Source organism: Ursus arctos, unplaced genomic scaffold (genome assembly GCF_023065955.2).
Source record: "Ursus arctos isolate Adak ecotype North America unplaced genomic scaffold, UrsArc2.0 scaffold_2, whole genome shotgun sequence".
Lineage (NCBI taxonomy): Eukaryota > Metazoa > Chordata > Mammalia > Carnivora > Ursidae > Ursus > Ursus arctos.
In genome coordinates this window covers 74,829,858-74,854,512 of record NW_026622874.1, presented here as the reverse complement: position 1 = coordinate 74,854,512, position 24,655 = coordinate 74,829,858, and the positions used below count along the sequence as shown (strand labels likewise).

Here is a 24,655-nt window from a genome sequence, read left to right as displayed (position 1 = left end):
TTTGCCTAGTTTGTGATTATTCACAGTCACCTGTGGCCCCAGCAGCTGTGTCATTATGAACTTCGCTTCGCCCTGGTACACTTGCTCCTTTCTTTCACGGAAGCAATTCCTTTGTCACTCTCAAATCGCATTTCATCCCTTATTGACTTGTCCTTTCTAACCACAAAACTTTAGAAACAACCTAACATTTTGAGTCAGAGACCTGTGAGAGTCAGCAGTGGGTCACTGGTCACTTGGGCGGCCTGCCTTTGAGTCTGAATTTCCCACCTAGTACCAGCTTTGCGGGCTCAGTCAAGTGACTTTTCCAAGCTCGGTTTTTCTTGCCACCTGTGGGGTGAGTACAGGCAGCACAGACCCTCAGCCAAGGGCTGTGGGGGAGGGAGATGAGGCTCGGGCACACGAGCTTACCTGATGCAGATCGTGGACGCTGGGAGATTACAGTAACTGAGATTTAGTGAGACCTCACTGTGGGCCTAGCACTTTCCATAATCACCTAGTTTATCCTCAGAACAACCCTGTGAGAGAGGTACTGCTATTACCCTCCATTTTACAGACGTGCAAACCGAGCCCGAGTGACCGGGCCCGCCCGCCTCCCTTCTGGGACCCCGGGCACGTCTCATCTCTGCACCTATCAGGTTAAGCGGGGATAATTTACTGCATCTAGTCCCCCGGGGCCCGTACGGATTGCTGGCACGACTGCCATCATCCTCCTGGCATTTAAAACTCAGCAGGACAAGCGGCGACTCCCAGGTGTCCGAAGTTCCCAGCGCCCTCGCTGGGGGGGATCCAGTCGTGGGCTGGCCGAACGCTCGACCCGCCTCTCTGCAGACTCCACGGACACAGGGCGGGGGCCTGTGGGACGACGTCCGGCGGCCGCAGGTGGTGCTTGCGGGGAGGCCGTCTGCGCAGGCTCCGTGGGCGAGGGGCGTAGCCCGCCGGGGGGCCGGGCTGTCAGGCCGTGTTGGCATCGCGCAGACTCCGTGAGCGAGAGGCGGGATCGCCAGGGGAGCGGGGCCGCCGGGAGGGGCCGGCTTCCGCGCAGACTCCGTGGGCGGGGGCGGAGCCGCCTGCGCGGGGGCGGGCGCCGCGGCGGCGGTGGGGCTGACGTGGAGTGTCCGGGTTAGCGGGCGCGGCGGGCTGCGGGATTGGGGAGCGACGGGCCGGGCCGGGCCCTCGGGCCCGAAGCGGCGGCGGCAGTATAAAGCCGGCGACAGGGAGCATGTAATGTCGGAATGCGGAGGCCGCGGCGGCGGCAACAGCAGCAGCAGCAGCGACGACGCCGAGGACGAGGGTGGCGGCGGCGGCGGCCCCGCGGGCTCCGGCTCCCTCAGCCCGGCCCCGGCCGGAGCGTCCTCGGCGGGCCGGCTCCGCCGCGGACTGCGCGGCGCCTCCCTCATGGCGCGCCGGCGGCCCGAGCTGCTCTGCGGGGCCGTGGCGCTCGGCTGCGCGCTGCTCGTCGCCCTCAAGTTTACCTGCAGGTGAGGCGGCCCGCAGCCCCGGGGCCCCGGCCGGCGGCGCAGGGCCGGCTCGGGGCCCGCAGGGTCCGGAGTTGGGGCGGCCTTCGCGGAGGAAGTGGGGCCTGGCTTCTCCTGGAATCTCGGACCCGACCCTGCTCAGCCTGCGGCCGTGCCCGTCACTTTCCGGCCGGCCAGACAGCCGGCCGCCAGGCTAGGTTTTCGGGTGCTGCTCGGGACCCTTCCTTCATCCCATTTTAGCACCAAAGTTAGTGGGCCAGGTTCTGAGCTGCTCGTCACCTGTTGGGGTTTCTTGGGGGGCGCACCTGTCACTTCTGCCCAGGTTGTGGGACCCTCATTTAACACCCATCTTGTTTCCCTTATGCCTCGAATGTAATGATTCACAGCTGTTAAGCGTCCCAGATCCCTTCGAGAATTTGTGCACTCATCTAACGATTATTTATCCATCCACACGTGCTGTGGTGGGTAACACTCATCCAGGTGAGGGTTGGAAATAAAAATCCCGCTCTCCTTTCCAGTGGGTGGGACAGGCAGTAAACAATTTAATGTAATTTTAAAGGGCTTCTGTAAGTGCTGTGCAGGGAATAGAAGGAATGAGGGTGGGGCAGAAAGGCCTTCCTGACCAGGCGACAGAGGAAGCTCACACGAGAAGGAGGAAGGGGCCAGCACTGGGGAAGAGTGTCCAAGGTAGAGGCAGCAACAAGTGCAAAGGCTGAACGAGGCTGGTGTTTTCCTGGAACTGAAAAGAATGCCTGGGTATGCAGGACCATAGCGACCAGGAAAAATTAAAGTTACTGTGCCTCTTTTTGGGAAGGTACACAAATACAAAATGTACTTTAAATTTCAGGAATACTTTTGGTCTCGCAAGTCCTCAGTATATTTTCTGGGACTCCCAATTTATAAGTCTCTGTTGCAGCTGACTGGCATATTGGCCAAGAGGAAGATTTCAGCTTGGAACATTTTTATCGAGTGTGTTAAGCATAGTATGTGACCTCTGTTGTCAGGTGTCAAAGGTTTGGGAATTTTAGTGGGAAGAGAACAAATGGTAGCAACTATCATTGATCATTTGCCAAGTACCAGCAGGGTCGTTCATCCTTGGCACCCGGGCAGAGGGACTGTCCTGTCCCTGGTAGAGTGTTTAGCAGCATCTTTGGCTTGAACCTACTAAATACTCATAGCACACAGCCCTAGATAAGATAACCAAAAATGTCTCCAGACATTGCCAAGTGTCCCCTGGGGAACAAAACTGCTTGCTCAAGCACTGTAGCTTACATCAGTGCATTTATTCATTTAATGCATAATCTGAGAGCCTGGAATGGGCCATGTATATGTCAGTCCCCAGTAAAGTCTGTGTATACTCTTGTCCTTCCAGGTTACAGATGAAGGAGTTGAGCTTTGGTCATGTTACAATACTTGCCCCAAATCACACCCACCTATTAAGTGGCTGAGCTGGAATTTGAACCCTTTATTGTCAGGTACTAGGCTCTTAACCTTGCTCTTTCATCATGTGCTGCGTGAAGGAAAATATATGAAGTATTTTACAACGTGGAATTGCAAGGTGTCTTTGGGTTCAGATTAGAAAGAGAGGGTCCTCCCCCCTACTCCAGGGGTGGGGAACTTACATCTGTTTGTTCAACTATAAAAATAATACTTCGTGTTTATTCTGAAAGAACATGACTTTAAGAAGCTAATAAAGTCCTTTGAGATTTGGGGAAGAAGGAAGAGTATAAATCCAGTTACTGGATCAGGCAGAGCACCTGCTTCGGAATAGGAGTGAGCCAGTGAAGGGCTGCTTGCCTGTCCCTCTACTTTCTATGCCACTGGCAAATCTCGACAGTCTTTCAATGGACTGAGATTGATTTTTTAGAGTCTTGTTTGATTGAATGGTGTTATGATACTGTTATAGACTTGAACATTTCTGACCCCCTTTTACTATTTTACTTTTAAGATTTTTTGCATTACAGAGGACAGAAGCTTACGAGAAGGTGGGATTTTTTTTTTAATTTTATATTTATTAATAGCTCCAGGCCTAAAATAAGTGATAGCCCTCTTCAGTGTTGGTTGCTTAGCTGAGTTCAAGACAGATAATATAAAAAAGGTTGATTTGGTGTGGAAACACAGTAATTGTGCATTTTGGGGCTTTTAATCTTTATTTTACCTGCTTTGCTATGCACTGAATCTCCTTGACTTCATCCTTCTCCCTTTCCTTTCACCCTGATTTTGGAGGGAAAAAGTTGTGTATCTGTATATGTGTCGTGCATATATTCATTTTGCTTTACTGCATTTTGTGATTTCAAAGCTGCTTCAGATCCTCTTCAGAAGGAGGCATAGGGTGTGCATTTCATACAGAAATTGGGAGCTGCAGCCGACCCTTTTTGCTTGCAACCAGCTCTTGAGTTTTTCAGACCTGAGACTGTGCCTTCAAAGCTGCAGGAAATCTTTGATCTAGGTGTAGTTTCTTGAAAACTTGTAGCAAGTTTAAGAGTTAAATGGAAACTTGTGACTGTTTCTGGTGGAGCAGAGGCAGATGTTTCTCTTCCCTGGTTAATGTTTGCTTTTCCGTGGGCCACGATTTTATCTGGCTGGTGTACTTTAGGAACCGCTCTGAACCGCTCTGGTGAACATGCCAAGCAGTAATACTAAGTGGATTATTATCCTTAGTTTGGTTGTCACAAACCTACATTTTCCCTCAGATTGTGTTATTTAACACTCAACATGCAGTCTGACTAGTAGAGGAATCATCTCGAAAGAGGGGGGATTTTGGAGCTTTTGATAACATGTCACGCAGGGCCTTCCTTCCCCATCCCTTTGCATGGCTGCCTATCATTCAGGTCTCGGCTTGAAAGTTCCTCTGTAGCATCACCCTGTTAAATGCTCCACGTAGCAGTGTTCCTTTTGTGGCTTTTTGTTTGTCGTGCACGTGTTCTGTTGTTTGCGTCTTCTTCCTGGAGAAAGTACGCCCCTTGAGAGCATTACCGTGCTTGCTGCTCTAGCCTTGGTGCCTCCAGTGCATTTTCTGAAGCATATTAACATTTGCTCAGTGAACATTTTTCGGATTATCGTGTAATACTTTAAAAGATTACTACTTTATGATCTTAATAGTTTTTGGTGAAAATAGGGAAGTAATATGTTTAAACCTGTCTTAATTCAGGAAGCTAACACCTAGATGCAGAGGAAGGCGTGGGATTCTTTCCTTTATGCTAAATGACCCTAAAGCTCTTAGAGGAGGTTGGGTCTTGGGTGTTTAGATTTCCTTTTTTGGTTCTAAATATCTGTCTGCTGGGCATTGCAGACCTGGCAGCACTTTCCTTCTTGTTCTTCCTTCCTGCTACCTTGCTGTATTCCGAGAAGCCAGATTATCAAGTTTGTTTGAACACGTATGTGAACATAGAACATAATGATGAGGCACTTAGGATCATCCCTAGTAAAGCAAATGGGCCTCTGACACTTTGATTCTGAGTGTTCTTAATTATGTCTGTCTGTGTGGGTTTGTATTTAATTTGCCTTTTCATATGTTCAGATGAGGTAGGAGGGTCAGTTTGTGTGTTTCACAAATTACCGAACTTCAGAGCACCAGGAACCATAAAGAGTTGAGGATCTAACAGTGAAAAAGATAGGGTTCTTGCCCTCAGGGAGTTAATGATGTCGTAGAGTAAATAGATTATAGGTAAAATAAGTAAGTTACTGATTGTGGTGAGGGGTATAAAGGCAACCAACAGGGAACTGAGAGGAAAAAATGAGGTCCCCTCATTTGACAACAGAGTTGTCAGAGGAGGAGACCAGCCAGGACGTTTTTTTTTTATCAGCTTCATGGCAGTATATTTTACATTCAGTAAAATTACACATTTTACGAGTACAGGTTGATGACTTTTGATAAATTTAACCACCTTCATCCTTTCAGTCAAGTGCCCCACTCCCCACTCTAGGTAGCCACTGATATGATTATTTTGTTATAGATTAGTTTTGTCTGTTTTGGAATTTTATATAAACACATTCATGTTATATGTATTCTTTAGTATCTGGCTTCTTCAGTGTAATTATTTTGAGACTCATCCAGGTATGGTATGTATCAGTTCTTTCATTGTTGAGTGACATTTAACTGTAAGACTATACTCCGGTTTATTCTTTCACTTAATGAGTTACTCCAGCTTCCTTATGTATACTGTTTAGGTAACTTATCTTTTCCCATCCTTAGGCTTTCATCCTGTCTATGTCTTTATGTTTAAGATGGGTCTTTTTTAGACAGCATTTGATAGGTCTTGCTTCATTATCCAGTCTGGCATTCTCTTCCCCTTAATTGGGTGATTTAGTCCTTTTATATTTAATGTAATGTTTGATATTGTTGGATGTAATCCTGCCTCTGGCTGTTTGTTTTCCAATTTGTACCTTCTGGTTTTTATTCCTTCCTTGGTCCTTTTCTGCCTTTTGGGTTAATTGAGTATTTTCTAGGGTCTCTTTTTTTATTCCTTTTGGTTTCTTGGCTAAACACACTGTAGTGGTTTTATGCCATGTTAGTATAGATGTGTGAACAGCTCAAGCTGTTCATTAAGTTCCTTTCACTTGGTGGCATGCAGCTTCAGCCAAGATCTTTTTGTCTTGATGGGAAAAATAGTGGCAGCTCTGTGACTTCAGACCACTTGTTCATTCTTTTCTGTCTTCTCTGGATCTCTCCCTTTTGGGAACTTCAGGTACTCAGGAAGACTGTTTTCCTGTTAAAATGGGCTGATATTTTGTTAGTCAACTTTACTAACCTTTGAATCATGATATTGTTAACTTTAAAAATTAAACAGTTATTTTATCAGAAAAATGGGTTTATTCAGGAATAGAGAATTGCAATCCAGGACATGCAAGCTATGGCAAACCATAGGGAAATCCCACAGACAAAGGAGAATAGCGTTATTTTATGGAGAAGGAGGAAGGTGGGAGGGGTTGTTGTGAATGAAAGCAAAGTCCTTTGGAGAGAAGCAAGAGTTTGGGGGGATGACAGTTTTTCAATGGCTGATTGCTGGAGTAGTCAGTCTTTTTGTAGGAGTTGTTAGATCTTTTCCTGGTGTGGATTGTCCTATTGGTGTCTGTAATTGATCATTTTTCCTGTAATGGACATGGAGAGGTGCTGGCTCCCCCTTCTGGCCTCCCAATTCCATTTTAGTGGCTTCCTGATATGTATCTGGAGAAATCTACATTATTATTTATTACTTTTGCTTGAATGCCCTGGATAAGTACAGGCCAACTCCAGCTAATAAACATAACGTTTTCTCAAAGTTGAGTTGATGGTAAGAATTTCCCATAGAAATCTTAGTAGTAGTAGTCCCGAGAGCTCCCTGCCCTTAGTTATGAGCAAGCTCACTGGTGGTTCTGAAGCCCTGGAGATCAGCGGCTCCTGTGGACAGCCAGGCTGCAGAGAGATGAGGGTGGAGTGTTTTGGGTGTGGGAGGCAAGAATATGGATTATTCAGAGACATCCTCTCCTCTGCTCTCTGCTGCCTTCCCACCCCACACCTGGAGAGACAGCATTAGAGAGTTGTTTTCAACACATTATTCATGTCTTACATTCTCTTACCTAAATATTGCCTTAGTACAGCATATTTTTTACTCCAGGGCGATGTTTTGGGAACTCCATTTTCTTATTCAAGAGATTTTTCTTTTAAGCTTCATTCTCCTTCCACATAAAGCTGTCGTTAGAAGAAGATAAACTTAGAAATCTTGTTTGTGTTTGCTCTTTTTTAGTCGAGCAAAAGATGTGATAATACCAGCAAAGCCACCTGTCAGCTTTTTCTCCTCGAGGTCTCCGGTTCTTGACCTCTTCCAGGGGCAGCTGGACTACGCAGAGCATGTTCGCCGGGACTCAGAGGTGGTGCTGCTGTTCTTCTATGCTCCATGGTGTGGCCAGTCCATCGCCGCCAGGTCAGAGATTGAGCAAGCAGCGAGTCAGCTTTCGGACCAGGTAATGCTGACATTCGGCCTGCAAATGGATGACTGTCAGCTCTGTGCAGGGCTGGTTGTTTCCAGAGAGACCCCTTACCCAGCTGGCTGACTGAGCCTTACTTTATAAGTTGTGAAGCTTTCTGTAAAGAAAAAGGGTTTCTGATGGTAAGGGTCATAGTTGGTTAGAGGCAGGAGAGGGAGCAGATTCTGTGTTTCCTTGTGATGCAGGTCAGTGTTCCTCTCAGGGTCCCATGCTGTTTGGTTTTAGTGCTGAAAAGCCTAGTTGAATATCCATTTGCTATTGCTCGATGAGTTCTTTTCTTTTCTAATAGCCCTATTATTTATTTATTTACTTGAGAGAGAGCACGTGTGTGGATGAGTGTGGGGTTGGGGTGGGTAGGGAGGGGCAGAGAGAGAATCTTAAGCAGGTTCCATGCTCAGCGTGGAGCCTGATGCAGGGCTGGATCTCACCACCCTGAGATCATGGCATGAGCCAAAACCAAGAGTCAGACTAAGCCAACCAGGTGCCCCGCTGATGAGTTATTTTCTGTAAGACAGATTTATGTGTCATGACTACAATGTAACATGCTGCCCTTTTAAAAATACTTGGACCAGAACTATATGCAACACTTAATGAAGGCTACCTTTGTGCTAGGCCAGAGGGATGGGCAAATGAGTCATCTGTATGGTAGTGGTTTTCAACCCAGTGGAGCTCAGTTGCCTTTTATAAGACAAATATTTTATGAGGTACCTTTTGCTGTCCTGAAAAGGATTTCATAGATGATAAAACTTCCCTACATGTATAATTGCCAAAGAGTCAACCCAATACACTAATTATAACATAGAGGTGGGGGCAACAGAAGTAACGTATAATCAGGTCATGTATGTTTCAGGATATAAACGCTCGGGCAGAATAGGTCCTGGTCCCTTTATGGAGCGCTACTGGGGTGGACAGTTAGAAATGCAGACTGGTAAAGGTGTGTTAGAGACTCAGGTACTGCGGGGCCACTGCTCTCACTGATTCGAGTTTCCTGAATGGTGAACAGCTCTTGGTAAAGTCTGGAACCAAACAAAGTATTTTCTGCCTTAGGTTTACATAGGAGGTGCCTTCCCAAGAAATTCCATGATTACAAAAACCATGCTTTGGATTCACATATAAAATGGAATTAGGTCCTGGGCTTGAATAATAACAGACAGGTTTTCCCCAGCCTCATTGTTGGGCAGGACATTTCAGACTGCTCTGGGGTGCTGCAGATAACTCTTCCCTGGGCAAAGCAGTTTCGAGCATCGTGGGCTGTCTCCCACAGCACCTGCCCACCCCATGCCCTGTAGCTTCCCAGTCACTGCAGCAAGCAGAAGAGCATCCCACAGATTTCTAAAAGGCTGCTGCTGAGAACCACTGATCTGAGGTAACTTATGCAGGCAGCTGAGTTCCAGAAGTTTCTTTGGAACTCTGGGTTGGTTTTTCCTAGGAACAATGTTATAAATGCTGGTGAGGCTTTCTGCCCGACCTAGCAAAAGCCTTTTGAACCATTATAGATTCCTGAATGTGGTGCAAAGTACTGTTTAAATCTAGCTCTTCATTAGAACTCTTCATTGCCTAGGACATTGGTTCTGAGGGGATTGGGATTTTGTGTTCCGACTTTGGACCCATGGGATTGATCAATTCCCTGTGCTCCCTTTACTCTCCTCCCCCTTTAAAAATGGCTAGTAATAGGGGTGCCAGCCTGGCTCAGTTGGTAAAGCATAAGACTCTTGGCCTTAGGGTCGTGAGTTCAAGCCTCACATTGGGCAGTAGAGCTCACTTTGAATGAATGAATGAATGCGTGCTAATAATAACCAAACTGGCAGACACTTCCAGGGAGGAAGCGGGAACTCTAATGTAGCATTGGGAGGCAAGTGATAGGTTAGCCTAAAAGAAGTCACCACTTCATTCCCCAGGCATTCCCCAAGTTTTCTGAATTAGGAGAACATGTAGGGGAACAAGGGGGAATCTACTCTGTTTAGGGCAGGTGTCAGTTACTTGTTACCTCATTGTCAGCTGAAGCAGCTGCGTCCTTCCGAGTGATTATAGGAACGACATTGTGGTGTGCCGGGCCCTGTGCTGTTTCTCATGACAGCTCTGCATGCGGGTGCTGGCACCCCTGTTCTTGGAAGCAGGACCCCAGACTTGGATGGTGGAGCTGTTGACTAAGGATCACATGACAAGTAGTGAAGGTTATAGTGCCATCCACAGCTAACAGGCACTGCTTTTTTCAATTTTTTTTCCAGCTCCTTTCAAATTGAGAGCTATTATTCTGTGTTCTCACTAGGGAAAAAGAGGGGGTTTATTTTTGGAAACTGGCAAAAGTCTTTTGAGCCACATTGCTTTAGTAAAATTAGCAAACATGGTAGATTGTGCCCTATTTTTGAGTGAAAAAATGAGATGTCACTTTAAAGATACTGTTATTTTTCTTTCTCATAAATGGACTCTAAAAGGAGCTCTAAAGAGTTTCCACTAAGTTTTGAGCAATATTGCTGTTTACGATGTGTAAGGAAGGCCTCTGAAAGTGACTTTTCATTTGTAGTCTTCATATTTTTTCAATATTATTATGAAAATTGCTTCACATAGCAAAGGTAAAGGAATTTTATATATGCCTGCCAGTTAAATATTGTTATTGACATTTTATTTTGCTTATTTTATCATGTATTTATTCCTCTTACTATTCCTCTAGTCAGTGGTTCTCAGCTAGAGGAAGTTCCCCCCCCCACTGCCCCAGGGGACCTTCGGCAGTGTTTGGAGCTGTTTTTGGGGATCGCTGCTTGCGAGGGGAGAGCTGCTGGCATGTAGTGGGCATAGGCCAGGAATACTGCTAACCCCTACATCCAGTGCATAGGACTGCCCCTCACAACAAAAACAAACCTATGGAAAGCCTCATAACAGTGGAAGGCCAAAATAGCAGTAGTGCCAAAGTTGAGAAACCCTGCTTTAATCTATTAGCCCATCTTGTTTTGGGGACATTTCAGAGTAGATTGGAGACATTTCTCCTTTAATATTTCAGCATCTGCCTATGAATATGTATTTAATTTGTATTTTTGCTGCTTAGTACTACATTTTAGAGCATAGCTTTAGTTATCTTATTCTTACTGGTTTTTAATATAGTTGTTAAAAATGGTCCTTTGATATTTGTGACGTTTTATTTGCAGCTAACATTTTTTTCCTTCTCCCACGCTCAGTTTAACCATCAAAAGATATCCTTCCATTGTGTTTTAGTATAATCATGCTTAGGAAAAGCTCACTGGTGCTCATTCACTTTAGAATTCAAAGCAAATCATTTCCTTCTTGGACTAGACTGTAAAATACTAGTAAAATGCTAGAGTCCTAGCTAGACACCGTAGATGAAAGTCTATCTTTTTTATTGTGGTGGTAGATGATGACCTTCTTTGAATACTGGAGATAATTTTTTTTCTCACTTTCTGTTTCGGAGAGGAATAGTTCCATTTCTATGATTTTATCTTTAAAATCTTGGTAATTTTTCAGTTGTTATTCATAGTCATTTGAAACCTTTTTTGGCTCTGCAGGTGTTGTTTGTGGCAATTAACTGTTGGTGGAACCAGGGGAAATGCAGAAAACAGAAGCACTTCTTTTATTTCCCTGTGATATATCTGTATCATCGGAGGTAAGAACGTTGAACTAGTTTTCTAATTCCAGTTAAGTTCCAAAGTGAATTTTTTTTTCTGTTTTAAAGTATTAGATATTCACTGTAGGCAATTGAGGAAATACAGATAAGCAAAGAATACAGATAAGCAAAAATAAATAAAAGGATCTAGATATTTTATCAGCTGTGCATAATCATGTGTTTTGATTTGTATCCTCCTCTGACTATACATGTCCACTCTCTTATTTTTTTTTAATTTAAAAAAATGGGATTGTGTAGAATTTTCTAAACTGCTTTTTCTTGCTTGTGTGAATATCTTTTCATGCCATTACGTAGTGTATGGCATTGTTTTTGATAGTGCCAGCTGCCCCATTATGCAGCTGTACTTTTTAGTATTTTATTGCATGAAAATACACAAAGGTCCTTATCCTGTTACCTGGCAACATACATAGTCAGGAGGGAATCTTAGCACCTTTTCTGCTGGGAAGAAGATTATTACATGTCCACTGTCCTGTGCCCATAATCCTGAAATCCAAAGAGTTTTGAAAACCTGAAAGTTTTCATAAATTTTGTTCCCACATGCGTACCTCTAGCCTGAAGTATCAAGAGGCTGCCTTTAGTCTTTATCCCACTTAAGGAGCCAGTTTATGTATTATGATGCAGAAATACTTGTGTTTGATTTTGAAATACTGCCCAGACCTCGCTGTGAGTGTTAAGTAATGTCTGAAATCGGACTTGAAGAATTTTGAAGACAGATGAGACTTTGGACTTTGTTCAGTGTAATTGGCTTGAAGTTTGTTAATGAGGGTAAAATGGGTAAAGAATGTTTCATTAGTAAGAGCTTTACTTTTTATGCTTTATTTTTTCCCTCCCTCTGAACTTCCTAGGCTTTAATCAATGAGGATTTATAAGAAACATCAAACTATCATTTGTGGATTATCTGTCACATTCCATCACACCTCATGTTTCTAACATAAAATGTTGTGTGGCATGTAGTATTGTTTATTAGGAGCTGTTAAATAATATTTGAGCAAAAATGCCCTTTCTTACCCTATCTCCACCTTCAAAGTCTCTTCTACATCCAGGAGAACTTCTCAGAGTGTAACTTGCATTTGAAGATGCTAAAGTTGTGTGCTCTATAATAGGGTAAATAAGCTTGCCCTGCGAAGGTCCCTGCAGTTCTCTTTTTGGAAATAGACAATATTTGAAGATAGGAAATAGGGCACAGGTGCCTAGTGAGGAATATAAGCCTTGCCACTATAGGTAACCGAGCCAACTGCCCAGAGGTGGGCCTAATTTGCTGTGATATTAAAATCAGAAGAGTTCTCTTGAATCAAGTACAAAATATCTTTTTGGGTTATATGGCTGTGCAGTATATTGTCTTATACCGTTTGTTTTCTTAGATTTATGGAAAGATTGAAAGGACATGCAAGGAACTTTAGAAACATCTAGTCCAACCTTCTCATTTTACAGATGAGGAATTTGAGGTTGGTACTCTCCTTGAAGTGCTTGCCCCTCATCTTTGCCTGTTAGGTTTTACTTGTTTCAGTTCGTTCAGACCTCTTAATGCTCATTTCAATATCTCCCATTCCCTGTGTACTAAAAACAAGCAAGTGCTAAGACACAGAGATATGTGAAAGGTAGCCTTTTCATATCCTATTTAAGAATCTTCAAGTTCTGTGTTTTATACGTAACACATGAGTGAATGTGTTTCTTCAACTAAACTCTCTTGTGACCATTCAGTGGTGTTGAGGTTCTCTTGGTTTATCATGCTTGCAAATGTGGCCCCTCAGCCCATCACTGGGCAGCAGACCATTGCTGTTCGCGTGTGTGTTGTTGTTGTTGCTGTGTTCGTAACGGCTTATCTACTAGTGGCTGCTTAGAGAAATTAATAGACTTTCTGTTTTGCTTCTAAGTAGATTCCATTTTTTTTGATTGTATTGATACTGCTCACTAAGACAGTTTTTAAAAGGTTCTGAAGCCGGGAGTAGTTTCTTCTAACACTCTGTACAAGGCTCAGCAGCCCTGCGTCAGCTCGTCCTGTGGTTGTGACTGTGGCATGTTGGTAAAATGTGTTCTACATCCTGCATTTTGAGGTCTTCTCAGCTTTTACAAGTCACTGGGATCCTTCTAACGACACTCCAGGAGCCTCTTTGCCTGAGGAGATGACGTTTCCAGATTTGTTGGCTCCTTTTTGCTGAACAAAATATGTTAATGGATGATTTTTTTATTTAAGTTAAAAATTATTAGTGGCTGATGGGGTTGTTGGTGGTGGTAATTTATGTAAGTCTTGAATTGATAGAATTGTTAACTCTGTCTCCCAGCTGTGCATGTAGAACGCTGTTTTTACTTTTTTCATGCTAACATTTTTCTGTTTGGCACCATATTTTCAGTGCACCCTGAAGAATTGTGTTTATCTCATCCCATTATACGTGTGTGTGTTCATTTATGTAAGCATATAGTATTGGGATCACAGCATTTATCTAATTCTTTAGTGCTCTGTTTATTGTTGCTATTAACAGCAAGCTTAATGTCAATTTCTATTTAGACAGAAGAATGGTTATGGAGTTACTGAATTTCACCTTACTCCCCCACCCTGCCACATATCATTCAGTTATATTTGAGCAGCGTCTGCATTGTGCAACATTGAAGAAAGCCATGTGAGGATTCTGATTAGCTTAGGAGGGTAACTGAAAGTTGTATTATTTCTTAGCAATGCTAAATCAAATTCCTGTGCGTCCCTAAGCACACCCGGAAGGGAAAATAAGATCATTTTTGCAGGTCCCTAGCTTGGTCCCTTCCCATTATCTTTTTTTGTTACAGGAAAGCTTTGGATAGGTTTTAGGTTATTTAGTGATCCTTTGTTTAAGTGCCTATGGGAATATTTAATAAGTACATTTTAGTAGGCCAAGGGTCAATTGCTCAGCTGGTTTTTTATTTCAGAGTGATGCATAAAAGAAAGTCTGCCCCCCCCAACGTTGAATTATGTAGTTAAGATCCAGGAATCCTTTAGCATTTGGTCAGTTTCCAGGATTGCCTTTCTGTTTGGTTTTGTTTTTTAAAGAAATGGGAATTTTTCTTTTTGCCCCAGAGGCTAGAATGAATGTTCTTTGTTTGAAATTGAGTTTGCAGTTGAATTAAGCTCATAGAAGAGTAGTGGCTGCTTGTGCCATGTGGCACATGAAAGGCCTCTTTGCCTCCCGGGACACAGAAGGGTACTTACCAATGAAGCAGTCAGGATCGTTTTGTGGTGTTGATGATTTCAGTTATACGTTACAGGTTTAATGCATGGTGTATTATTATTTTTATTTTTTTATTTTTATTTTTTTGGTACTAGTTTTGGACCAATCGAATACAAAGGCCCCATGAGTGCTGTTTACATTGAGAAGTTTGTCCGCCGGGTGATGAAACCACTTCTCTACATCCCATCTCAATCAGAATTACTAGATTTTCTCTCAAACTACGAGGTACCTGTCTTTCATATCTCCTCCCATCCCCAAGGTTTCACCGGGTTGTGTTGGATTGTTTGTATTAGAAGTGTTTTTATACCTCCTGATTTGCAGCAATGAAAAGATCACATTATAGATAAGCCCCAGTTAAATGCTTTTTGAGATACTGGATTGTAGGTATGGCTTGGCCAAGTGAGTTTTAAGAGAATAGAACACTTGTAAAACCTTGTGAATTTTTTGTTTGGGAATTTCCAACAGACTTTCAGTTTGTGTGATGATGAGCTTAGAGCATATAAGAATTAACTTATAGTTTATATGCATCTGCAAATTTTTTAAAAAAATTTTATTTGATGCTTAATGGCATGTTACTACAGAATACCTGGTTTTACTTGTCAGCTGTAGTTTAGCTTTAAAAAAAACTGGGAACATGTGCCCTTCTATTTTATAAAGTGAATAACTCTTTCAAGGTCTTACTAACAGGAAGTTTCCTAACATGGCTTCTCTGCTGCTTTCCCATCACCAGCTTCATCCCCTGATAAATTATTTTTATAGGATCTTCAGTGTGTGTTCCGGACCACTTATCATTAAGAGGCCAGTTTAAAGCTTAAAATAATCTAAATAAATTAATAGTTCCACAGAAAAATTCATTGGAGCAAGTGTAAATCATACTTGGGTACAGCAAGTAAAAACGATACTTAGATACAGGACTGTAGTACCTGAGAGAGAAACCGTATGAATCCAGACCTCACTGAGGATTTAGTACTTGTGACTGGGTTGGATTTTACCTTTTGCACTGGGGAGGTTTTATATAGATTGGACATGAATTTCTTTGGGACATCATTTACAGCTTTTCGGTCATGTTAGCAACACCGTTTATGTGTTAATGATGAATAGATTCTCTAAGCAGCAGTGTTAATATCTAGTTACTCTGCTTGTAAGTTCTCTGGTGTGCATTAGAGTGAACATGTCCTTACTCTTATGTGGACACAGGTTGGATTTCCATGCCCTTCACAGGCTTGTCTCTTGTGCTGGGACAGGCTGGCAGGTGGGAACCACCCTGGGTGCCTGGGCCTGGTCCCTCTGGCAGTGCTAACTTGTTCTGTGACGTGGGGCAGGTCACTTGCCTCCCAGGCATCAGGGGACTGGAAAAGGGTGTTTAACTCTTAGCTGCAATAGTTGTGTGATAAGTGGGTTTTCACATAGGTTTGCAGTAGATGACAGAGTCAAGGAGGTGGTGCGGCAGAATGGTGAAGAATCAGGATTTAGACACTGAGCTCTGTCACTTGTTAGCTGTGTGGCCTATGGGCTACTTAACCTCTTTAAACCTCCATGCCTTCATCTATAAACAGGGATTAAATAAGACATGAAAATGCATACAGGATGTGGTCCCAATAAATAAAAACTTATAGAAATGGCATCATGGAGAAAATCCTCGATATTTAGCACCGTTGAGAGAACTCGACATGTGCATAATGCTTGCTGGAACTCCCTACTTCTATAAGAAGTCTTTTGTTTGTTTTGTAATTAAGATAATAAATGACCTGCAGGGGTGAAGAGATTCTCCTTCAGGTATGCTCTGTAGGGACTTCTGTGGAGCACTGTGCCTAGTTTTGTCTGAAACCCTCTGTTTTTTTCTTTATGTTTTCACTCAGTTTCTCCTAAATAATGAAGAGAGAAATGGCAGAGGAGCAATGGCACATGAATAAATAGCATACATTATGTGTTTACCCTTTCAAAGAAAAGTGTGGAAAAAATTGAGATCATTTAGCCTCACGACAAGAACACTGAGAGGCAACTTCATTATTATTTTCAGCACTGTTGGAGATTTGTATCCAGAGAGCTCTGAGGCAGTTCTTTTTTTTTTTTTTTTTTAAGATTTTATTTATTTATTCGACAGCGAGAGAGGGAACACAGGCAGGGGGAGTGGGAGAGGAAGAAGCAGGCTCCCAGAGGAGGAGCGTGATGTGGGGCTTGATCCCAAAACGCTGGGATCACGCCCTGAGCCGAAGGCAGACGCTTAACGACTGCGCCACCCAGGCGCCCCCTGAGCCAGTTCTTAGCAGGGGACTCGTGATAAGAAGTAGGACTCAGCTAAGACTCTAGAGGCCTGGGTTTTAGCCCTGATGTTAGCATGTCTCTGATGTCTGAGTTTTACACAATTTTCTCATCTCTGAAGGTAGGGAATTGGCTCACAGAATTCCTCCTGACTCTTTTGGCTCTGGTGATGTTTAGAGGCTGGAAAGAGGCAGGCTGGAAGGTTCATCAGTTATTGGTTGGGAAGTTTTTTTGAGTCAGTGCCTTTGAACATCCATATCAGAGCTGTTTCTAATCTTGTTTTGTTTCTGGCCTCTGTAGTGTCTCTGTGGTTGGGCTGCAGGAGAGAGGTGAGTTCCCATTATGACCGGGCAGCAAAGCTGGTTCCTTACCTTTAGCCTCTGCGTTCTCTGAGTCTGCTTGTCAGCAGGGCTTTCAGCAATGATGTGCCAAGTTTGACGCTGAGTTCACATCAGACGCACTGATGTGCTGGTGACATTACTCATTTTGGCGGCCCACTGAGTTAGAATGATGTACAGCCATGATTAGACTGCCTTTAAAACAGGACCAGGAGGGTGCTGCCAAGATGGGTCCTTGTGTGGCCTATCAGTCTTTAGAATGCTTCCTCCTGAAGTGGTAGATAGCTTTTAGCATCTTAGTATTGTCTTTCTCTGGGCTTCTTCTCACTGAGATGAAATTGTCTGGTTAGCAAGAGACGATATTTGATTAATGGTGAAAGAACTCAGGAGGCAAGCCCAGCATGGCACTTGTGAAACTGTTTATCTTGTGAAACATACCAGCACTGCCTAGACGTGATCTCGGTTTCAAGCACACTCCCTGTAAGATAACATAACGGCAAAGATCCAGAAATGAAACCACTGCCATGGCTTTGAGAGTCAAATAAAGGGGAAAGGTGAAGGAATTTTTGCAGGTCCCACTCTAGAGCACAGTATGCTTCTGACGTTCCCCTGAATTCAGCTTTCCCAACCTTGGCATTATTGACATTGGGAGTCAGGTAGTTCTGTGGGGGTAGGGCGATCCCATGCTTTGCAAATGTTCAGCAGCATTCTTGGCCTCCACCTACTGGATACCAGTAGCACTTCCTTCCCCCCTTAGCTCTGACAACCAAAAATAGCCAGGCATTGCCAGATGTCCCCTAGAGGAGCAAAATCGCCTCGGTTGAGAACCTCTGTTGTAAATTACTGTTTTCCCAAATAAGGCCTTAGGATGATGCTTCACAGGTATTAGTACAAACACATCTTTTTTTCAGGTAGCACACAGAATGCCATAGTCTTAATAGTTGCAAGCTTATCTGCTCATCACAGGGGCAGAGAGAATATGAAAATCCTGGAGCGTTATCTCTGGGGGATTAGAGACAGGAATGAGTTGTGCTGTCATCAGTAGAGCTGTCTGGGATGTTCAGCCTAATCTTCAAATTGTTACTGCCCCTCCCCGCAAAACATGCTTCCTAAATGTGTTAAGGATCTTGCTGATTTAAAGAAATCTTACTATGAAAGGTGCATCTTTTGATCAAGAGCCTTATCTCATAACTTATATGTTTTGTAAATAGGGATTTCAATATCAAGTGTATTTAAATCTAAGTATACCAGAATTGGACTAAAATAATTATTTAATGTTTTTGTGGCACTTCTAAGGTTTGTTAGAATGGCAGTGCTTTTTGCTTATGTCTCTAGGCGTGTTTGTGACATCTTGAAGGAATGCATTTGACAATTGTCCCCTCCTTAAAAAACAACCATACTGATTAATTGTAAATTCATTTGTCTCTAATGCAGATTTTTGTAAGCAGTTTGGACCATCATAAAACTGTGCCATTAGTGTTTATTACTTGGGAAATGATGATATTCTGAAAGTAATAACTTTTAACTTAAACTTTTATTTTCTTATGTGTATCCTAATGATATATGTATATGCTTACATTGCTGTTGCAAAGAGAAATGCTCTAGTTTTATCTTGGTTTGAATTTTTGTAAGTCCTACAGATAAATCCTTCCAAAAGCCTCTTTCAGATGATTTGATACTGAATTACCTAAAACAGTTAAAGTTTTTACTAGTGGAAAACATTGTATTTGACTTGATATCTCAAACCTGCCCAAATCTGTTTGCTCATCATTAACTCTAGTTTTCTGTATGTAGAATATAACACTGAGCCCGGATGCATATTTTAGGAAAATAATTTTGCCTTTGATTTATTGAATATTGCAGAAAGACATTGCAGGGTGAATATTATAAATATTTGTTTCTATAAATTCCAAAATACTTGACTCGTTATTAGCCAACAAAGAGTGTGTAAACTGTGCACTGGTAAAGTGCCCTCCGGTTTTCACGTGCTTTTGCTTCTGATCTTCCTAATAGCCGTGTGAGATAGAAATGATAGGTCCTTCTGAACAGATTCAGAAGGTGGGGGACACAAGGGGTGTAATTTAACCCTCAGTGGAGACTGGCCTGTAACCCAGGGCTTCTGGCTCCCCAAATTCTCACTTGTGTCCAAAGAAATGTTTAAGGTTTCAGAGTTGAAACTTCACTGTGGATCTAGAAGTAAAAACTTTTGGTATTTAACTACTTTATGTCATTTTTCCGCCTTTCTCTTTCAGGATAGAATATTTTTGAAGGTATTGACTTCTTAATTTGACTGTAACTTCTTCCCCTTCATTTTTAGGAGTGGTTTTTAAGAGTGAGTAGTGAATAAGGATGGGGCCATGGCTGTTGACCTGTTGTTAAAGCAGCAGGGTTTCACCACTTCCGGTTACTGATTGGGTGTTCTCTGTATGATAATCACAATATTGAGGCAGGGTAAGGTCTAGATTTTTCTTCTCAGATATGCACTAAAATCATACCTGCCTTGGGGCACCTGGTTGGCTCAGTTGGTAGAGCATGCAGCTCTTGATTTCGGGGGTTGTAAGTTTGATCCCCATGTTGGGTGTAGAGATGCTTTAAAAATAAATAAGTAAGTAAGTAAGTAAAATCATACCTGCCTTATAAATAATGCAGCTAAAAACTGAAGTAAACTTGCCAGTGGATACTGCAGAGGGAGAAGAAGAGCTTGAAGTTCTCTCATTGCAAACTATGTTAAGAAATTCTCCTTTCTTCATTGACTCTGGCTGTAGAATCCCTCTTCCTTGAGGGTTATTCCTGCCTATTTAAGATACAGAAAGGAAAGTGTTGTTTATTACTTGTGGACAACATAGACAAACATATGCCAGGGTCATTTTTATTTTGGTGAATGTTGAGTTGAGTGGGCAGGGAATAGGATTCAGTAATGGTAGTGTGACTTGCAAAGTCACGAGTTCTATGGCTTTTCTAATTTTAGTATTTTTTAGGTATCATTTGACTTAGGTATCAGTAGCTTCTACATCGATAATGCTTTCTTTTTTATTTTTTAAAGCACTTGACAGAGTCATCTGATTTGTGCCTTGTAACCTACCCACAAAATGCTAACAGTGTTATTATTTAGAACACTTACCTTGTATTTGCAGCTAAAATAGTTTCTAATTCTTTTCATGAATTTTCTATAATTTACCCACTTAAGATCAGTGATGTAGCATACATCCATTAATTTATTCTTAGCAGTTTTGGCAAACCACATTGTTTTAAATTTAAGCGGGATGGGGAAAATCTTGGGAATCTTTTGGAGAGGAAAGCAGGGTGTTAGGAAAATTGCCAGGTGATAGAAAACCTGAGCCTTTTGGAGAAAAACCTAGAATGCTTAGCACCTGCTGTTATCCTGTTGTTTGTTAGGAAAATTCTACTCTGCAGTTGAGCAAATAGATACTGCCTCTGTCAACTTGTAGTTTTATAGCACTGTGAATTGAACGGTTTAAAATTTTCTAGGTGTGAGTTAACATTAGTACAGCAATACTGCATTGCCGGTGAGTGGAAACACACTGAGGCTACTATTCTCATGGCCACTAGAGGGTGTGTACGCCATCTGCTAAAATTTATGACGCACTGCTAGTGGTGTGCACTTAGCAAAGAAGTGTTCTATGCTGACGAGGATTTGCTGGCCTCCTATAAATAGCTGTCTCCAACCTCCTCATTATAGCAGGTGCTGAAAATACTGTCCCCCGTGGAATGGAATTGAAAGCACGCAAACTGGGTCAAGTTGTAATCTGGTACTCATTGTGTTTTATTCTTACTAAATTGTAGGAGGAGCTTCATCTCATTTATCTTTTTGTCTCCATTCTTTCACTCGTTAACAAATGTTTATTTTGTGCCTGCTCAGTGCCAGGTACTGTCTGAAGTGGATATGTAGTGATGAACAAGAGAGACCCTCTGTTTCATGGAGGTAAACACGGAGATAAACAACAAACAGGAACACAGACAAGGTGCAGGGAGTTGAGTAGTGTCCTCCCATAATTCCTGTCTGCTCGGAACCTCAAAATTGGCTTTATTTGGAAATAGGGTCTTTCCAGGTGTCGTTAGTTAAGGATCTCGAGGTGAAAGCATCCAGAAGTTAGAGTGGGCCCTAAACCCGATAACTGGTGTCTGTATAAGAAGAGGAGTGGACACAGAGACACAGGCGAGCAGGCCACAGGAAGACACAGGCAGGGACGGGAGGGGTGCAGCCATAAGCCAGGGAATGTCTGGAGCCACCAAAAGCTGGGGAGGAGGCAAGGAGGGATTCTTTCTCAGAGCCTCCAGAGAGGGCACGGTCACGCTGCCCTCCTGATTTTGGACTGCTAGCCTCAGCACTGTGAGTAAAAATTTGTTGTTTGAGTCTACCAAGTTTGAGGCAATTTGTTACAGCAGCTCTAGGGAACTACTGGACAAGGTTGTTTCAGATAAGTGTCCCTGGGTTTATTTGCTGCTGAGCAAACTATGGGCCTGGACCTAGAAAGGTCCTTGTGTGTGAATACGCACTTTTTTGCTTGAAATATTTAAGTTTTATTCTCAAACATGCCAGTTTTCAAAATTTAATACAGACCACTAATGGTATTGTGATTGTTTGAAAAGTAACACTCAAAGTAGATTTTGCCTGTTCCTGGTGTTCTGAATGGCTCGCTTTGTGTTATCCCTTGTAGTTGTTGAGTCTTAAGGTCTTCATTTCTTTGGCAGTGAGAAGTGAAAGTAATATGCAAATGGATTGTTTGCTTTGTATTGTTAATGGGATTGCTTTGTTCAAACTGCTTGAAAATTTCAGTGCCAGTTCTTTTGAAGATGAGGCTCCTTCATCTAAACTACAAAGGCCCTTGGGAAACTGCAGCTGTGAAGCTGTCAGCAAGAACAAACCGTTACCCTGGAGGAGGTGTCCACAGAGGACCCCTGCAAGTGGTCCACCCCTTACTCGTTTTGAAAGGTTGAGTTTGGGTTTTCCTTGAAGACTCAGAATTCACATTTTCCTTTCTTCCATTACCGTGCATACACGTGTGCATTTGTATACATGAACCCGTGTGGTTGCACCATGCGTGTAGACAGATGCATGCTCGTGGGCCGCGTGTCCACTCCTGTTAACATGAATGAGAAGAGGGCTGAAGTTGACCCCATTTAATTTTTAGCCACGAAACATTTATTAATATGTAGGATGAATTTATTCCATTTGATCTTGATTTGGAAGATTGGTCAGAATTTAAAGAAAAATAAGTCTGTTGTCCTTCTGTTAGTTTCCATTTTTGTTATGTTTTGTGCTCAGTATTAACTAAGTGACTGGAATTCCTAAAGATTTTGTCTTTGTTTTTGGTAGAAAGGCTTATATCACAGCCTTGTTTGAAACCGTAAGAACCCAAGCACTGTAATCCTACCTGAAGTCAGTTCTGGGTTGCCTTGTTAGAAACATTTTGAAGGAGTTTAGCAAAAGAAAATCCTGATTTCAGTAACGTTTTCTGATTTCCTCAGTTGTTTGTGAAGTAAATTTATGTGCTGGGTTTCTTTCTTTTCTTTTCTTTCTTTTTTTTTAGATGTTAAGATTAAACATTCTGACTTTCTCGGTTTCTAAAAACCAGTTGATTTATTTAAAATTGAATCTTAAGCAAGTGCTTTAGATTTGAAAGAGTGTATGTTCCACTACACATCAGAAATTTCCTATTTTTCACAATGTACTGATGTAAAATTTTACCAACAGATTAAATTTCTACTTTACCTTTGGGATCTGATTTTGTCTCAGTGATCAAATCAACTCCAGTTACTTATTAAGAGCCTGCTTTAGGGCCAGAAAGGAGTCATTACATTTGCCTAATGCTTTATCAAGCTCATTCTTCTCAAGAACCCTGTGATGAATTGTCCCCATTTGCCAGAGAAGTAGGCTGAGGCTTTCCATTGAAGGGTCCACCCAAGACCATTTAGTGTCAGACTCCAGGCCCAGCACTCTTTCCCCTGGGATCTCACAGTTTGGCTTTTAGGACAGATAGGATTATCACAGGACGTCACCAGACAGAATTTGTGCCACAGGGCCTTAAGGAAGCAATTATCCTGACTTGGAAGGCAGGATATGTCTGGTAGGGGACAATTAATTGGTTTGGCAGAATGTAGGGGTGTTCTGTGCTGGAGCTCAGAGAAATGGATTGAACAGGTGGAAATAAACGTGTGGGAGTGGAGGAGCAAGAGGGTAAGAGATGGGCCCTCTGCAGACTGACCTGACCAGAGAAGAGGGTTGCCGTTGTACAGGGTGGGGGTCTGGGTGTTGGAGGGGGGGAAGAGCCCCTGGAAGGATGACCTCGAACTCTAGCGGAGCCAATCTCAGTAAACCTGATTTTGGTAAGTGTGAAGGCATGTTTGGAGTGAATGAGAGGAAGCATTTGAGGAAGAAATCTGAGAAAGATTACAAGGAAATCATTGATATAGTTTGCCTGGAGACACTAAAGAAAAGGCATGACTACTTGAACTTGATGGTAAGGTTTCCAGCCAGGGACCTAGGAGAACTGTCAGCAGAGGGTGGAGAGACCCACTTAACGGAGAGGGGAGAAGTTTCAGCTCTGAATGCCTCTGTAAATGCTCCGCATCTCCATCCCTTCACCAGCCAACAACGCTGTTGGTTGTCTAGATGGAGGAAAAGCTCAGTCCTGCCCCGCAACTTTGTTCATGTGGTTAGGCTTCTTAAAAAATGAAACACAACAAATCGTAGTTGCCAAATAATGATGGCACGTCCCAATTTAAAATATTCCTGTGACACATCACCTCGTTCTGCTCTTGTTCCTGCAGCCCGGAGTCCTTGGCTACTTTGAGTTCAGTGGCTCGCCCCAGCCTCCTGGTTATCTGACCTTCTTCACTTCAGCGCTGCACTCACTAAAGAAAGGTAAACATGATTCCTATCCAGACATTAGTACTTGCAACAAATGTGTGCATAGTGGTATCTTCTTTTACATATGTTACACTTATGATTATATATTTTAATTTTCCTGATTCCTTTTCTCTGTATTTGTATAAAATACACTGTATCGTGTTCTGTTGGCAAACAAAATACTATGCTCTTTCAAATACAGTCTCTAAGATGTTTAGCTTTTTAAACTGTGGCTTGATCATACTGTGTCTGTAGTTATATATTTTGCACTTGAAAATTTATTATACCATAATCTCTTTTTTGAGTGTATAGTTAAAAATTTTGGTCTGAGTTTTTAGTGGTTATATTACCAGTTGGATATACCATAATTTAGGAATACATTTCCTTTGGGAAATATTTTTACAAGTATAAAAATCATGTCACATTACAGCATAAGCATGCATATGTATATATATATACACACACACACACACACACACACAAATATGAAGATATATATGCACCTAAATATGTGTGTGTGTGTATATATAAAATTTTGTTTTATTTTCTTTATTTACACTTAGCTAAATCATATATTATTTGAGGTCCCTACTTTTTAAATGAAACATTGTGTCCTGCTCATCTTTTCCTGTTGCTCCATGTTCTTCTCTGTAGCAGTCATGACCTCCTGTCAGTTTTCTGTTGGATACACTTTCATCTGCTCACTTGTCTGTGTCTTCTGTTACTGTGCTGGTCCAGGCCCCTTCCCCTGCCCCTCAACTAGACCAGTGGACCCTCAGCTAGTATCCACTGTTGCCTCTTCTCCCTCCCATTAGGGTCTGTTCTCCCCAGCCTCTAGGGCCCAGCTCTCCACCTGTCAGACCCTGATTGATCCTTCAGGGTCCAAATACCACTTCTACAGTTTC

At 42.5% G+C, this 24,655-nt stretch overlaps 1 protein-coding gene across 3 annotated transcripts in view; it reads left to right on the top strand.

Annotated features, from left to right (window-relative positions):
- Positions 1–1,123: 1,123 nt before the first annotated feature.
- TXNDC11 (thioredoxin domain containing 11) overlaps positions 1,124–24,655 on the top strand; it is a 64,731-nt gene continuing 41,199 nt past the window's right edge. The window contains exons 1-5 of one of the 3 annotated variants that reach the window (XM_026520312.4): positions 1,124–1,478; positions 7,202–7,418; positions 10,961–11,058; positions 14,375–14,504; positions 23,672–23,765. In XM_026520312.4, the coding sequence (XP_026376097.1) occupies positions 1,225–1,478; positions 7,202–7,418; positions 10,961–11,058; positions 14,375–14,504; positions 23,672–23,765 (793 nt within the window). In that variant the 5' untranslated portion in view covers positions 1,124–1,224. Of the gene's footprint in view, positions 1,479–7,201; positions 7,419–10,960; positions 11,059–14,374; positions 14,505–23,671; positions 23,766–24,655 lie in introns of those variants that run through there. The other 2 variants (XM_057315682.1, XM_048224806.2) reach the window with 2 other exon arrangements.